The following is a 15,994-nucleotide window of genomic DNA, read 5'->3' as shown; positions in this document are numbered from 1 at the left end:
CTATACTATTTATTTGAATAGTAGTGGGAGTATGACGGGGTATATTGTATAGTTAAGTATACAGTAAGATAAACTCATTCCAGTAATATTTAACACTTACTACTCCTTAATACTGCTATTATAAGCCTAAATAATGTATAATATAGTCATTATACTATAGTAATTATACACCTAATTTACTAACCGTAAACCCAGACACCTATAACATATACTATATATTATGTATATTGTGTATAGTATTGGGAGTATAGTAGTTAAGATATGTGTCTGGGTTAAAGAGTATGGTACAGTACTAATATACTATAGTATTATATAGTTAAGGATTATAGTACAGTATTATAGCTATATTGGTATAGTTATTAGGTGTTTAGGTTTAATCTATTAGACATAATATACTACTATATATACTATACTATACTATATATACTATACTATACATATTATGTATATAATGTATAGTATTGGGAGTATAAGGTAGTATGATAAGTATTAGTAAGTTAGTATAGTATAATAATACCACTTAATACCATTATTATAAGCTTAAATAATGTATAATAGAGAGATTATTTGGGTTCTAAACCCTAATAGTATTAAGATTCTGGATACCCCTAACTCCTCCACTAACCACTACTTTACACTCCTTTACACTTCTTAACACTTGTTTACACTGTTTATTAGTGTTAATAAACAGTTAATTAGAGTTTATAAAGTGTTATTGAGGTGTATTAATTTGTAAACCGCCACCTCAATCTTTATGTGTAAGAATGTGCTAGCCCTACCAATCCTAGCTTAATAGTATAAATTACTAACGAAACTACTATCTAAAATGGTAAGAAAGGAGTATGAGCATAAGGCTAAGTTAGTACAACACATGAATATAATAGTGTAGTGAGGAGTAAAGATTAATTGCGGTTAAAGAGTGCTTTAATGCTTGGGTCCAATTGTGATGAATCTACAGCTCTAGCAAATCCAACCTATCACAATATTAACACTGTACTAAGTTAGGATAGCGGAGTGAGTAGTATGGATCCCATGTGAATTGCCAAAGTCAAGCGACAATTGGCCCGGATAGTAGTGAGGTGGGGGACTGCCATGGGGAGCTAATTACATAACTATTACTGTAATAACTAAGTTAGTATGAACACTGGGACAAAGAGAGAGCCATCGGGGTGGCTAACTCTGTGGAAAAATAACTAATAAATAACTGGTGCCGTTGGACCAGACACCGCAACGCACCATTGCCGGATCTCTTTGATAGACGGTGTAAAAATGTGTCATGAAGGCTTGAGTGCCAAGAATGTAAGCGCGTCCGTAGCTGGAAGGAACATCGATTTGCATATAAGCAATACGACACTTGTTCTTATGTAAGAAAATGTATTCACTAGGCTCTAACCTAAGCTCCACACCACCATCAAACACATATCGAATCACAGGATATTCCAACACATCGTCCAACACTATAATATTTGGTCAGAATTAGTAAAAAATAATTACAAAAATCATGATTTTGGAAATAAATGCCAAAATTGATCGGGTTAGGAGAAATAAATTTTCTCCGATGACATTTCTGCTGCAGTAACTACACATTTACCAAAAAATAATTAACAATTGTAAAATAAATACCAAAAAGGTTGCAAATTTGTAAATAGTGGGGTAAGGTAAATAAGTAACTAGTATAGATATGAGGAACTAGTAACAGGGGGACAAAGAGAGTCCCATCGGGGTGGCTAACTCTGTAGAAACTACATAAGTAAGTAATAAATAACTAAGTGGATGCAAGCCCCGTAACGCACCATGACAAATCTTGGGAGAGACGATATGTTTAAAGTATAAAAATTGATCATGTGGCATGGTGTTGAAAGAAGTCCCAGAGTCGAAAATGACATAAGACTCGTCGTCACAGCAGAGTTTGACATTCCCAACCCAAAGCTCATAGAGCTTTATCTCCCAATAGTATTCCCTAACCACCGGTAACATATACAAGTCACCCACATAAAATCGCTCATCCACTCCTCCAATCATCACATACGAATACTACAACAAAATTATAGGGTAAATAAGATTAAATCACGAGTAAACATAACTGAGTAAATAGTTAACTGAGTAAACAGTTAACTGTGTGGATAATTACTTGATTGGAGAAGTAGAGAGAGAAGATGAGGTCTGCGTTGATTTGTTTGGAGTAGTTGTCATAGAGTGAGGTGTGGTGGTCAAACGCTAATTTGGGAAATCCAAGCCCAATTATACCCTGAAATTTTATTACCTACAAATTCATTACATAACCCAAGGGAATTAACTACTGTAAATTTTGGTCAATTTTATGAAAAAATAATTGTAAATTTCACGATTTTGGAAATAAATGCAAAAGTTGATCGGGGTAGCAAATGGCGAGGAAAATAATTGTAATTTCTGCTGCAGTAACTACTCATTTACCAAAAAATAATTAACAAATGTAAAATAAATACCAAAAAGGTTGCAAATTGAGAAATAGTGGGGATACGTAAATAGGTAACTAGTATATATGAGGAACTAGTACCCCCGGAGGGATAACTAGTACTACTGGGTACAAAAAGAGTCCCATTGGGGTGGCTATCTGTAGAAACTACATAAGTAAGTGTGAGCAAGCACCGCAACGGACCTTAAAAACATTTGAGGATTCTTCATTGACGAGTCCGAAGATTTGTTTTTCAATGGTGTCCTGACCAATAGTAACATTATCAATGCCTAAAACGCCTTTAATAGTCCCGGTACCAAATCGGATCCTGAGTCCCTCGTTAACGGGACTGAATGTGGAGGATTTCCTACTATTAAAAGTGGGAACACCGGAACAGGTGATAGAATTGCACTGTTCCGAGATAACCCAAGTGTTTGTACTCCCAGTGTCAATTATCGGGTAAATCTCCTGCTTAGGTGTTCCAACACCTATACTCATTACATACTGCACATGCCTCAAATGCGGTATCGGAATACATTTTTTCATCGGGTGTTCTCGTATAGGAGTTAATCTCGTACCATCCACACTATTCACACTATTAACACTATCATCAGTGTTAACACTATTGTGAGTGTGATAGGAATTACAATTGTGGGAGTTGTGTTGTGATGTGCCTAGAGATCCGTAGGGGCCTTGAGAGCGATAGAGAAAGTGGATGTGTCCCCTGGTTACGTTGTTCCAATTCTCCTCAGTTATCTCAGCACTCCTCTCAACACTGTTAGGCGATAAAGATTTAAGCGGGAATATTCTCTAAAATATTCATTAAAGTTATGTAAATGATCATAACTACGAATTCCGGGGAGTCGACATAAAATTAGGTATAGAGTTAAGTAAACTATCATAACTACTAATTCCGGGGAGTCGAACACTTATTAACTATAGTATAATTACTATAGTAAAGTTAAGTAAACTATCATAGCTACTGTATTTGGGGAGTCGGTGTAAAAATTAACGATAGTAAAGTGAATGAGATGGTGATAGCTACGATTTCCGGGGAGTCTGGGTAAAAAGAGAGGGGGAGATACCTTTTGTTTGGGTCCATTGTATATGCAAGGTTTGATGGTATTAATTTCACTGCAATTTGGTAAAGAATAAACTGAATTAAAAATTAACAATAATGCGATTCCACATCTCATCACAATTTCAACACTATTTTACATCTTTTACAGAAATTTAATTATTTTACATTTATTTACATTATTTTACGGAATTTTAGTTATTTTGGAGATTTTTTAATTTTTTCATTTTTTTGTCTAATTCCGCACCGGTGTGCAGGATTGACGGATTTACAAAATTTCCATAAATTTCCCAAAACTCCGTAAAATCATAAAAACACCACAAATAACAAAAAATAACAAAAAATAACAAAAAATAACAAAAAATAATAAATTAAAATAAAGTAAGAATATTAGTGTTGTGTGAGATGTTGTCTGTAGATGTAGTAAGTGGATTCCATATCACTGAGGAACTGTGTGGTTTGTTCGCTTGTTAATTCCTCTTGGGTTAATAATTTTTGTTCCCAAAATGTTAATTTTTCAAGCTTAAAACGGGGCCAGAAATCGGGGCCACTAAAGCATTTGTCACTCAACTCTATCGATCTCAGCATCTCACACAACATCACATACAACTATAATTATCAATTATTATCAAGTGTTAAGTATATAATTAGTGTAGTGTGTGCCTGATTGGAGTTTGAGATTCCTAATTTGAGTGCGTCGATGAGAGTGATGAAGTTGCCACTCAAATCAAATATTCCCACGTCCTACACACACAATCAACCATTTAATTATTATTACATCAAATTTTTTCATAAAATAATTAAAAATAATTGATTTTAAAAATAAAATGTCAAAATTGATCGGGTTAGGGGAAATAAATTTTCTCCTCTAACCACTTTTGCTGCAGTAACTACACATTTACCAAAAAATAATTAACAAATGTAAAATAAAATACCAATAGGTTGCAAATACTAAATAAATGGGGATGTGTAAAACTATGTGTAAACTACGTGTAAGAATATGTGTTACTTGTTGGCTGGTATGGTTGTCTGGAGATCCGATGTTGATTCTATTAATCGCCAACTGAAAATTAAGCCCAAAATCCTAACCAAATATAACACTATAAATCACAATAGTATGAGAATTAAATAGTGTGAATGAGTAAAATAAAGTAAGTTTACGTTAGCGAATTGTTGGAAGTAATGTTTGGGTTGTTTGAGGAGTTTGGATGAGTTAAGGAGAGAGTTGCATTCGGTTGTGTAATCTTCGAATTTAACGTCGCCGGAGATCAGTCCCCGCTCCAAATACTCCAACGAATACATCAACGAATACACAACACTCAATCCCTCCACATCCAAACACATTAAAATATTATTTTACATATAATTTTATTATTTTATATATAATAATTTGAATAATAATTTGAATAAATAATTAATAAAATAATATATAAATTGTTGTATAATTGTATAAAAATTTGTGTGGTGACGTTGTTTAAAATAGATAAAAATAATAATAAAAAATTAGTGTGTTTGGTGATTGAAAATGATTTGTTTGAGTATTTTTAAATTGTTATTCCTTTTAAAAGTGTGTAAATTGGAAGTAATACTTGGCGTTACACAGGGGAATTTGGAAAACGTAATCCTACTGGAAAAACAAAAGTTTCTCGGATATCATAAAAATATTATTAACCTCTTCAATCGCAATCATAACAATACTCACAACACTCTCAACACTCTCAACACTGTGGAAACTCCTAATACCACTCCTAAAACTGAAGAAATTGGAATAAAAAGAGGTATGGATAGGAGGAAAAATGTGTTAATGAAGTTTGGAAATAAGTTGAAGAAATATGAAGTCACCGATCAAAACAATAATTACCCCAGCTCCAACACGCCAGACACTCCTAACACAGGGTATAACACAGGATATGGTAATGGGTATGGAGGATATGGTAATGGGTATACGGGGGGTGACATGGGACAGAGTCAAAACATGTCACCACAGCCTGTGACCCAGGCACCACAGCCTATGACACCAAATCCTATGGGACAAACAACTAATCCCAGTCCTGCGAATTCTAATCCTCCGAATTCTAATCCTATGGTACAGAATCAATCTGTGCCTGAAGGGTATCCAAATCCTAATTACCTACCGCCAAATCCTGCGAATCCAGCAGTGTTACCAAATCCTACGGGGGAATATCCAAATCAGTATCCAAATCAGTACCCAGGAGAATATCCTGGAGAGTATCCTGGGCAAAATCCTTATCAACAGTATCAACCAATGAACAATATGAACAATGGGAACAATGGGAATAATGGTGAAAAAGACATACATGACAGCTGGAAATGCATGTTCTTGTAAGTTATCCCCTATTACTCAGTTCTTAGTTACACAACCCCATTATTTACCAATTTGCAACCTTTTTGGTATTTATTTTACTTTTTACAATTATTTTTTGGTAAATGTGTAGTTACTGCAGCAATAATTCGGGGTGAGAAAATTTATTTCTCCTAACCCGATCAACTTTGGCATTTATTTCCAAAATCCCATTTTTAACAATTATTTTTCACTAAAATGACATAATTATATAATTACTGTGTGACAATGTTGTAGTGCCTTTTTCTTCCCGGAATGTTCAAAGCCTACGGTAAATCAGGCGCAAAATCAAGCTCCACCACCGTCATCGCCACTCTCACAACAATACTGCAACACCTACTCCAACACCTCTCTTAAGTACTCTTCACTCTATTCACTCTATTTACCCTAATTACTTAGTTATTTAGTTACTCAGTTACTTAGTTACTAATGTGTAGAGATGTGTAGAGATGTGTAGTGACTTTGTTGGGACGGAAGATTGGTTAATGTTAAGTGAGAATAACTTAACGTGTTTAACAAGGAGTAGGCCTGCCGATTCTTTCCAGTTCATTACTCTCAAGAACTTTTGCAATCAATTGACATTCAAATGCTATGTTCAGATGGTCCGTTACGGTGTCAGGTCCAACGGCACCAGTTATATACACTTAGTTAGCCACACCAATGGGACTCTTTTTCCCCTATCTTCTTAGTTATCTCCCTCTGGGGGTCCTAGTTTTGCAGTTATTTAACCCTGGGGGACCTTTCTCCGTAACGGAGCTTGCAATCACACAGCTCCCTTTCCCCTTACATATTTAAGTAGCTCCCTCTAGGGGTATATAATTCTAGGTATATAGTAAAATAGCTCCCTCTTGGGGTATATAGTAAAGTAGCTCCCTATCGGTCTCTCTTTACCCCTGTAATTTACATATTATTTACATACTATTTACATACTATTTATATACTATTGACTATGTGAATGATAGGGTGAGAACAGTATTGGCGGTTTGATGATAAGATGTAATGGGCCTGATAAGACACTAATCGAACTGAACTCTGTAACAAAGACCATTTCACTCAAGTTACTCAAATTCAATCATACCCTCACACTCCTCGAAATTCCTCACGTATTGTCTACTCTGTCTACTCTGTCTACTCTGTCTACTCAGTCTACTCAGTCTACTCACTAGTTACCCTGTTAACTTCTAATCTATATAACTTCTGTAATAATGATTAGAGAGGAATAGAAGTGGGATTGAATCATTTATTGGAGGTGTCGGATGATGGTTCCGGGGGGTACCAAATACTTAATTAAACTATGTGTAGAGTGGTTCGGGCGATGATTGACGGCGAGGAGGTCTTTGTGAAGGAGAATTTACCAACACAGTTAACCGGATCCATGGGTATACTATTGCTAATCTAATTTTTATCAGGGATTTACATAACCACAGGAAACGTTACCTTTGGTAACATCACCATTCTACCCCTTTAATATTTTATACTATATATTATATAGTATATTATATAGTATGCAGTATGTAGTATAGTATAGTATAATGGGTATAGTATTGGTAGTATAAGGGTATAGTATTATGTGTCTGGGTTTAAGAGTATATTAAGTATTAACAGTATAAAGAGTAAATGGTTAGGTAGTTAGGAGTGGTCTTGGGTAATAGTAGGATAGTACTGGTGGATAGTATTACTGTAGTACAGTACTACAGTTAAGAGTATTCTAGGTATAATACTATAGTATATATTATATATAGTATATGGTATTGCGTGTCTGGGTTTACGGGTAGTAAATTAGGTGTATATTACACAGGGTATAACAACTCTATTATACTATTTACAGTGTTTAGTGACTTTATTAAGGAGTAGTAATTGGTATTTAGTGCTGAAATAAGTGTTATCTTAGTATACACCTAGGTATATAATATAACCTATTATACTCCTAATACTATACATATACATAATATATATATATAGTAATATAGTATAGTTAAGTAATATAAGTATATAGTATGGTATAGTAGTTAAGGTATAGGTATATACTAAGATAGCTCCCTCTAGGGGTATGTAGTAAAGTAGCTCCCTCTAGGGGTATATATTTAAGTATAGTAATAGTATAGTAGTATTATAGTAATAGTATAGTAGTATTATAGTTATATAGTTAATTAGCTCCCTCTAGGGGTATATATTATATAGTTAAGTATTAAATTAGTGATTATGTATGTTTCTTTGAGTGTTTAAGTGTGTTTAAAACTGTAATCACATCAATATCGTTCACGCCCAGCATCCCCAGCGATCGAATCTACAGCATTTTACACTCACAATCAATTGTATGACTAATTATAACTGTGTGTGTGGTACTGTAGAGTTAATTTGTGTGTGTGACAGGCGGTTGAGAGTGTGTAAATTATGCTTAATTAGCCTTAAAACTGTGTCTGCAGCAGGAACATATCTGATTTCACCAAACACCTTCAACACCTTCACCAACTAACACACATTATCATCCATATCAACTTACCGTAAACGCTGTTATCTCCGTGAATCCACCCAACTTTACGAGTAACTTTTCCAACGCTTTTTCCGACACTTCCAACAACTTCCCATGCCCAATAACTTTGGAATGTCCAACAATTTTTGCATGGGGAACAACTTTTGCATGTTGGTAGACTTTGCAGAATGAGTAAATTAAGTTAATGACTTCGTCTCCGGAGTATTCCTCAATTCGCTGCTCTATGCGCTACAAACAATTTACTGACTAATTCCGTACCTCAGACAAGAGTAATATCAACTCTGTGTCCATGTGATTGGACTTGACCAAAGAGTAAATCAGTGACAACAACGCCGTCTTATTCATATTAACACTCGTCTCAATCCTCTGGTGTATGTCACTCATCCGATGTGTCTCAATCCTCTGGTGTATGTGTCGAACGAATCTCTGGGTTGTACTCTCGGTTATGTAATCACTTTTCACATAGGACTGGTATAACATTGTCAAACTCTGCCAGTCATACCGCCACAAATCCTACAACACAATACACTCCCTAACTCCTTAACTACGTAACTAAGTATCTAAATAACTACGTAATTAAGTGGTAAATAGTGGGGAAATACTTCCAATGCTATGGTGAACAAGTGAGGAGAAGTGTGTTTGTAGTGTAGTTTGGTGATGGAGTGTAGGACCATGGCGACTTGTCTGGGTTCGAAGGAGTAGAACAGTTCCTCAAACTTTTCCAGCAAAACCTTGAACAAATGCTCATGACAAATTAACACTTTGGAATACGCATTCGACACAACCGAAACATGCAACGGACTCAACTCCGAAGATCTCTTTACTATCTCACACCCCAACACACAATACATTCTCACATATGAAGTATCCTGATTTACTGTGTCACCATTGTTTACTGTGTCATTTTTGATTACTGAGTCACATGAATTTGGTGGTGAATTATGATCAGTGATGGAGCAGTTGGAGTGGGTATAATCCGTGTGAAAGTCAAAGTCAAGCGGGGATTGGCCCGGATAGTAGTGAGGCGGGGGACCGCCCACACTATTACTACTATCACAATTGGAGATAAACTTGGAAAAAGAATTGGCGATGAAGGTGAGAATGTCAAGTGAGTAATTACTACACTGAAGAGTAATGACATTTTTTAAACCGTCAAACAACTTTTTATCCATCACAGAACTACGCCCAAACCCACTCACCAAATAATACACCACCACAGGCGTTAACTCATTGTTCACAGTTAAGTATTTGTCAGTTAAGTACTTTTCAGTTATGTATTTGGATATTATTCTGAGTGTTGAGGAGGAGTCTAGTGCGTGTTTCACATTGGGTTTGGTGATGATATTAACGATTTTAGCAACCAAACTGAGCTCAAAACTGTCCAAGTTCTTCTCCAACACATCCAAACTCCGGTTCAACAACTTTTTTACAGTCTGAAGTTGTGACTCATTTTGTGACTCAGTAAGTATTTCAGTGTGATCTTCAGTAAGATCTTCACTGTGTAGTAAATTGTGTAATAAGTTGGTGAGCGATTGTAAGGAGTAAAGGAGAGCGAATTTGCTGAGGGGTTCGTGTCTGGACAACACTTTGGTACACAGTTTGATTATCAAATTTGCATTTGTAATCTTCAGTTTACTCAAACACTTCAATATTATCCCACAGTCCACTCCCATCAACACGTCCAACTCCTCCTCTATACTCTTTACTATTTCCCTAACCTTAGAATCCACTATAGTATCTCCATAGTTAGGGGAATCTCTATAATTTGGGGAATCTCTATAGTTTGGGGAATCTCTATAGTTAGTGGAATCTCTATAGTTAGTGGAATTAGGGGAGTTAGTGGAATTAGGGGAGTTAGTGGAATTAGGGGAGTTAGTGGAATTAGGGGAGTTATGGGAGTGATAGAGAAGTGAGTTGATGATTTGATTATCTGAATTGTATTTGACGATTGGTTTGGTGAAGGGTTCGGGGATGAATTTGTTACTCATTTTCATCAATATCTCAAGCCGCTCATTCCATATCTCACACAGCTCCCCTGACATCTACCCATCATCATTATTATACTATTATTATACTATTATATACATTATTATATATATAATTAACTATATAATAATGTATAAGTGGGAGAATACGTGGTAGAGTTTGACTTTGTGTGATTTGGTGGTTGGTTTGAGTAATTTGCCGAAATTACTGACGCCGACGGAGCAACTGGAAACTTTTCTCAAAATCATTAATAAATATAAAATAATATTAATTTATATGGCAATTTCACGAGTCACCATCGCTATCCTGTCCCCAAGTCCAACCGCCAGATTCTATCCACATAGTTTACACAATTTACATAATAATATAATTAATATAATAATATAGTTAATATTGGTAAATGGGTGTGTGATACTTGTTCGCGTGATCTGATTCTGAAGCATCCGGAGTAGGTGTTGTTTGGTCTCTTGACCAGGCTCAAGTTCGCTATCGCCTCCTCATCTAACACAATATCACACATTGTTATTGTATAATAGGTGTAAATAGTATTAGTTATGAGCAGCAATAATTGATAGTTATTTTCCTCGGGAATTCGTAGCCCGATCAACTTTTAACTTTATTTTTAAAATCAATTATTTCGTAAAATAACTAAATAATTATATAAAGAAGTGGGAAGAGTACCGAAAATGGTCTTGAGGAAGAGGTTAATGGAGAGAAATGACTCGTTTAACAATTTCATCCCAATCTCCCCTAAATCCTCTTCAACTCGTTCCTCTTCTGTGGACAAATCTGTGGAAATCCCAAACTCTGTGTCATCTGTGATTATGCTCATGTGCGTATAGTTCAGTAGTGAGTTCAATAATTGTGTGGGAGTCACCCGTACGTCACAGAGTTTGATAACATTTTCCCATTGAAAATCGTTCCAAAAGGTTCTAAACTGGGCCCCGGAGATCTTATTTCTCTGGATAAAATCGTACAGGGAAATGTGTATAGGATTAAAGCTGAGGCATTGTAAGAGAATAGTACTGGAGGTGGAATAATAAACGTAGCCGTAGACAGTTTCATCAGTAGACGAGTCAATTCTAAACTTAACTTGCGTTTTAACCTGTTGACGGGGAGACAAAGTTATTAACTTCCTACTCGTAGCCAGTTGCATGTGAGTGCCGGTAGATAAATCCAATGTGATATTCTGCAACACCTCAGTACTTTTATTCTCAATTAACATGTTAAAATATAATTTATTACCAATTAACTTTATATAACCCTCGACGTACAGGGGGTCCTACACATATTTTAGTGTCAGGGTTAATAGATAATTATTGTAAAATTGTGTAAAATAATTTGGTCAAAATTGGTGAAAAATAATTACAAAAATCCTATTTTAAAAATAAAATGCAAAAGTTGATCGGGTTACGAGAAATAAATTTTCCACTCCCGCAATTTCTGCTGCAGTAACTACACATTTACCAAAAAATAATTATCAAATGTAAAATAAATACCAAAAGAGTTGCAAAAACTGAATAGAATGGGGATAGGTAAATAAGTAACTAGTATATATGAGGAACTAGTACCCCCGGAGGGATAACTAGTACTCCTGGGACAAAGAGAGTCCCATCGGGGTGGCTAACTCTGTAGCTACATAACTAGTGTGAGTACAAGCTCCGTAACGGAAACATACAGTTAATGAAGTGAACTGATGTATTTTATGATAGTTGGATAGGTCATTGAGTAGTTTAAGTTCTTCATCTTCTTGTTCCTTTTGTTGCGTGGGAAAGAAATCGTTTAGACACATTTCAACATCAAATTTGTCACAATTACTCCTGTCCTCAGAATGTGTATTAAAAGGTTGACAAGTGAGTATGAGATAGGTTTGTACAAGTTTGGTGTATTTTTGAGTGTCCTTTAGCAGCCCCAGGAGCAGTGTCAGCACCATCTTCAGCCGCTTCGTGTGGTACACATTATTATCCAACAACTCCATCAACCTTATCACTATCACACATGATCTAGACACATATCTCACCATCTCCTCGTCCACTACCATTATTATTAGTTAAGAAAACTGCAACATAGAAGCAGCAAGTTAACTAACTCTATCTACTGTTTAACTATCTAAATACTATTTAACTGTGTAAATACTGTTTAGCTGTGTAAACTATCTAAATACTATTTAGCTTAGTTAATTTGTAAATAAGTGTACGTGTGAGTTTATGTATGAGTTTGAGAATTGTGGTGCTGAGAGTGTTGTAGAGGAGGATATCTTTATGGTGTAGTAACAGCTTATTAAACCCGTCACTGTGCTCTTTATTACTATACTTACTACTGTAACTCCCGTCCTCCAATATTACACTCACTACTCCCGCTGCAGCATCTGCAGCAGCAGTTTCCACAGGTGACTCAGTCAATATTTGATAACACTTGTTGATAAAAGAGAACTGAGTGGAATATTCACCAATGATGTATAAACAGTTAATCAACACCTCCTTATACTTTATGCCGTCCACCGCTATTACCAACTCACTCAACACTTTTTCTACACTATTTTCTACAGTGTTCCCCCCAATATTCCGAATATTCCCCCTCGTAAACCCCCTAATGGTATGATAGAGAAGAAGAGAAATCTGAGTGGAGATAACTTCAGTGGAGTTTAGAAATGGTAAAAGGTCAGTGAAAACGGAGAGTAACTGTGGTGCGAAAGAGTGTGTCAGCTGAAACAGGCACTGCAGCAATGTGGATCTGTACTGTGTGATAATATCACAAGAGTAATTAAGTTCCTTAACAAAGTTACGTAGTAAGTTTTCGAGTATAGTGTTGATATTTGACTTGTTACACACACTGAGCACGAGGGATAGGATTTTCCTAGTGATCATCAGATTAGTCACACTTAGACCTTTTAAAAGGTCGTTAACAAAGTTTTCGAGGATGTTTTGGGAGGAACGGTGGATCATCCGCAGCTTGTCCAACACTAACATCTTCACATTCAAGTCACTCTCATTCAACAACACCTTTATCAAACACTTACAACATATACCCAAATCCTCCATATCTACACATACACAGTTAGTTATACGTTATTTTACGTAGTTTATAGCTAATTTATAGCTAATTTAGGCGTAAAATAGGCTAATTTATAGCTAAAAATAGGCTAATTTATGGATGATTTAGTCAAAAAAATCCCAAGAGTGCGGGAAAACAGCAGCATAAAGGAAGCAAAATAATCACTAACTATAATAACTAATACTGGTAATACTGGTGAGTTGATGGTTGTATTTGAGAAGGAGGTTGGAGGAGTAGAAAAGAACGGAATTGTTATTGGAGAACTGCAGTAGTAACGTGAGAATTCGCATCATCATCTGCGCGATCTGGTCATTCACACTCGACAACTTCTCAAACGATCCCAAAATCGACAAATGTATCAACGGCGACAAACTCAACAAGTTTGCTAATACAATCATTAGTGTATAATTAGGTATATAGTTGAGTAAACTCTCTTAACTACGAATTCTGGGGAGTCGACATAAAATTATGTATATAATTAAGTAAACTATCATAACTACGAATTCTGGGGAGTCGAACACTTTTTTACTATACCATAAGTATTCTAAATAACTATAGTAAGAGTATTCTAAATTACTAGAGTAAGAGTATTCTAAATTACTAGAGTATAAAGTTGAGTAAGAGGTGATAGCTACGAATTCTGGGGAGTCGGGGTAAAATTTACTGGGTAAAATCTATATAATAGTGAGTAAATTACATTCAATGGCGAGAATGAACTGAATGCAGAGATCGAGATTACAGCTTTCAAGTAACTTGTAAGCTCTCACAGTTCCAAACACATCGTCACACTACAATCACATTAGCACCACATAACCACATAACCACATAACTAATTGTGTAACTAAAGTGAATAACTGAATAACTAAGTGAGTTAATACGGATGTGATGAAATTTTCGACTGTTTTGAAGGAGGATGTGACGAGGTCTGAGCCGAAGCGCTCGGAGATGTTCGTCAGGCATAACAGCGCATTACGATACACATAAGGCTCTCTGTGCTCCTACACCATCAATTTACACTGTTAACAGTATAAATAATAGAATTGAGTAGATACCACGTTGGAGATGATGGAGGGTATGAGGGGTTGAATAATGTTGAAAATGGTGAGATTTGATAATAAACGTAAGACAGAGCCTCTGACATATTCATTCGGAGAACACAAGTCATTTCTCAATCCGTTACTAAAATATTTATTTTATTTAAAAATTATTTAAAATTTTGTAATTTTGGAAATAATTGCCAAAGTTGATCGGGTTAGGAGAAATAAATTTTCTCACCCAGTCATTTCTGCTGCTGTAACCACTTATTTACCAAAAAATAATTGTAAATAGTAAAATAAATGTCAAAAAGGTTGCAAAAACTGTAATTGGTGGGGTAAGGTAACTAAGGTATAACTAAGGAGATAACTGAGTTTCCAGGGGGACAAAGAGAGAGCCATTGGGGTGGCTAACTCTGTGGAAACTACATAAATAAGCGGTAGCAAGCCCCGTAACGGATACCATACAAGAATAACTTCATCGCGAGGTGTGCCGTCTTTTTTGCACATGTTGAAGGTTTGAAAGAAGAGGTAAACAAGCCGTTTCATGCGGTGGTCAGTACTCGGCACAGCAAACCTTATTATGTCCATAAACAAACTCGATACATCCATACCCCTCAAGTGCACTAATCACAATTTTAACTTAATTCACATTAATTATATTATTTAATTATATAATTTAATAAATAAGTTGAAAGGGTGTAGAGAATTACTGAGTAGGATATCTTCCATGGCTTTGGTTTTTTTGGAGAGTGAGTTGTTTTCGAGGTTTTTCTTGACGGAGCTTAGTGTGCCTTCAAAGCTCATGTCAATGTCCAAATAAATCGGACAGTACAGCTCCGACTCCTGGGACTCCATAACTCCGCTCAGTCCACAAATTCCCCAAATCGTATCATCAAATTAAATAAAATTAATGTTAAAATGGAAATAATATTCTAATATTGTAAATTAATTAATTTTTTAAATTGGGCTAAAAAATGATATCCAATTTTCACTTTTATCTTTTTTCCAAAATACGTACAAATTCATACCATTATTTATCATTACAATATATATTATAATATATAAAATTGGTGTATAATGTGGAGATGAGGGTGTTGAATGTGTATAATGTGGTTGGTTTTTTGATATGTTTATTTTACGGTTTAAAAACAACGCCGTATCACATTTTTTACATATATTCCAAGGTGTTGTTGGTCCTTAACCTTTACAGATACATTCCCTTCTTCTGGGATGTTATTTTTTACACTTCTCTCTTCCTATCATTCCACTCTCTACTGGATTCCATCCAACAATTTAACGGAATTACCACGGCGTTTCGCGTTATTTTCACTAATCAACTGAAGAATAAACGAAATAGAATGTTAATGGAGCAGATTTTGAGCTCACTGTTTTGCCTAGTTTGCTGGTCGTTTATTAAGTTTTACAGGTCAGAACGGGATAAGTCACATGAACTCATACTAAGAAGACAGGAAACTACCGAATATCAACTACTACACAATACTTGCCTTAAAATTTGATACTCAACATAATTTGTATACTCATTACAAAT

The 15,994-nt window shown here is 35.5% G+C and overlaps 8 protein-coding genes across 8 annotated transcripts; 4 read left to right on the top strand and 4 right to left on the bottom strand.

Moving 5' to 3' along the window:
- Nucleotides 1-281: 281 nt before the first annotated feature.
- On the top strand, nt 282-655 carry TpMuguga_01g00693 (uncharacterized protein; the record flags this gene model as incomplete). Its single annotated transcript, XM_061305043.1, has 2 exons — nt 282-289; nt 559-655. 2 exons carry the CDS (start codon nt 282-284, stop codon nt 653-655), a joined length of 105 nt encoding a protein of 34 aa, XP_061161617.1.
- A 234-nt stretch (nt 656-889) lies between these two features.
- Nucleotides 890-3,856, bottom strand: PGA (Eukaryotic aspartyl protease family protein). The gene is made up of 6 exons (XM_061305042.1): nt 3,520-3,856; nt 2,639-3,244; nt 2,132-2,263; nt 1,794-2,034; nt 1,237-1,457; nt 890-974 (listed from the first exon to the last, which is right to left on the bottom strand). The coding sequence occupies exons 1-6, from the start codon at nt 3,628-3,630 to the stop codon at nt 903-905; spliced, it is 1,383 nt and encodes a 460-aa protein (XP_061161616.1). The 5' UTR covers nt 3,631-3,856; the 3' UTR covers nt 890-902.
- A 10-nt stretch (nt 3,857-3,866) lies between these two features.
- Nucleotides 3,867-4,946, bottom strand: TpMuguga_01g00691 (VPS28 family protein). Its single transcript, XM_761119.2, has 4 exons — nt 4,674-4,946; nt 4,522-4,596; nt 4,176-4,256; nt 3,867-4,121 (listed from the first exon to the last, which is right to left on the bottom strand). The coding sequence occupies exons 1-4, from the start codon at nt 4,854-4,856 to the stop codon at nt 3,903-3,905; spliced, it is 558 nt and encodes a 185-aa protein (XP_766212.1). The 5' UTR covers nt 4,857-4,946; the 3' UTR covers nt 3,867-3,902.
- A 1-nt stretch (nt 4,947) lies between these two features.
- On the top strand, nt 4,948-5,859 carry TpMuguga_01g00690 (uncharacterized protein; the record flags this gene model as incomplete). Its single annotated transcript, XM_761118.2, has 1 exon — nt 4,948-5,859. Exon 1 carries the CDS (start codon nt 5,038-5,040, stop codon nt 5,857-5,859), a length of 822 nt encoding a protein of 273 aa, XP_766211.2. The 5' UTR covers nt 4,948-5,037.
- Nucleotides 5,860-6,006: 147 nt separating this feature from the next.
- On the top strand, nt 6,007-7,356 carry TpMuguga_01g00689 (uncharacterized protein). Its single transcript, XM_061305041.1, has 6 exons — nt 6,007-6,231; nt 6,322-6,476; nt 6,837-6,977; nt 7,088-7,146; nt 7,177-7,253; nt 7,284-7,356. Exons 2-6 carry the CDS (start codon nt 6,324-6,326, stop codon nt 7,340-7,342), a joined length of 489 nt encoding a protein of 162 aa, XP_061161615.1. The 5' UTR covers nt 6,007-6,231; nt 6,322-6,323; the 3' UTR covers nt 7,343-7,356.
- Nucleotides 7,357-8,052: 696 nt separating this feature from the next.
- TpMuguga_01g00688 (uncharacterized protein) lies at nt 8,053-10,602 on the bottom strand (the record flags this gene model as incomplete). The annotated part of the gene is made up of 6 exons (XM_761116.2): nt 8,053-8,161; nt 8,221-8,346; nt 8,378-8,596; nt 8,627-8,881; nt 8,971-10,410; nt 10,504-10,602. The coding sequence occupies 6 exons, from the start codon at nt 10,600-10,602 to the stop codon at nt 8,075-8,077; spliced, it is 2,226 nt and encodes a 741-aa protein (XP_766209.1). The 3' UTR covers nt 8,053-8,074.
- A 24-nt stretch (nt 10,603-10,626) lies between these two features.
- TpMuguga_01g00687 (Adaptin N terminal region family protein) lies at nt 10,627-15,300 on the bottom strand (the record flags this gene model as incomplete). Its single annotated transcript, XM_761115.2, has 11 exons — nt 10,627-10,686; nt 10,770-10,855; nt 11,036-11,636; nt 12,033-12,388; nt 12,552-13,397; nt 13,602-13,793; nt 14,106-14,196; nt 14,287-14,406; nt 14,461-14,587; nt 14,906-15,068; nt 15,156-15,300. 11 exons carry the CDS (start codon nt 15,298-15,300, stop codon nt 10,627-10,629), a joined length of 2,787 nt encoding a protein of 928 aa, XP_766208.2.
- Nucleotides 15,301-15,444: 144 nt separating this feature from the next.
- TpMuguga_01g02845 (putative integral membrane protein) lies at nt 15,445-15,993 on the top strand. The gene has a single exon (XM_061305285.1). It carries the CDS (start codon nt 15,531-15,533, stop codon nt 15,960-15,962), a length of 432 nt encoding a protein of 143 aa, XP_061161993.1. The 5' UTR covers nt 15,445-15,530; the 3' UTR covers nt 15,963-15,993.
- The last annotated feature ends 1 nt before the right edge of the window (nt 15,994 follows it).

This window comes from Theileria parva, chromosome 1, assembly GCF_000165365.1.
Source record: "Theileria parva strain Muguga chromosome 1, complete sequence, whole genome shotgun sequence".
Lineage (NCBI taxonomy): Eukaryota > Apicomplexa > Aconoidasida > Piroplasmida > Theileriidae > Theileria > Theileria parva.
This window is presented reverse-complemented; position numbering and strand designations above follow the sequence as displayed.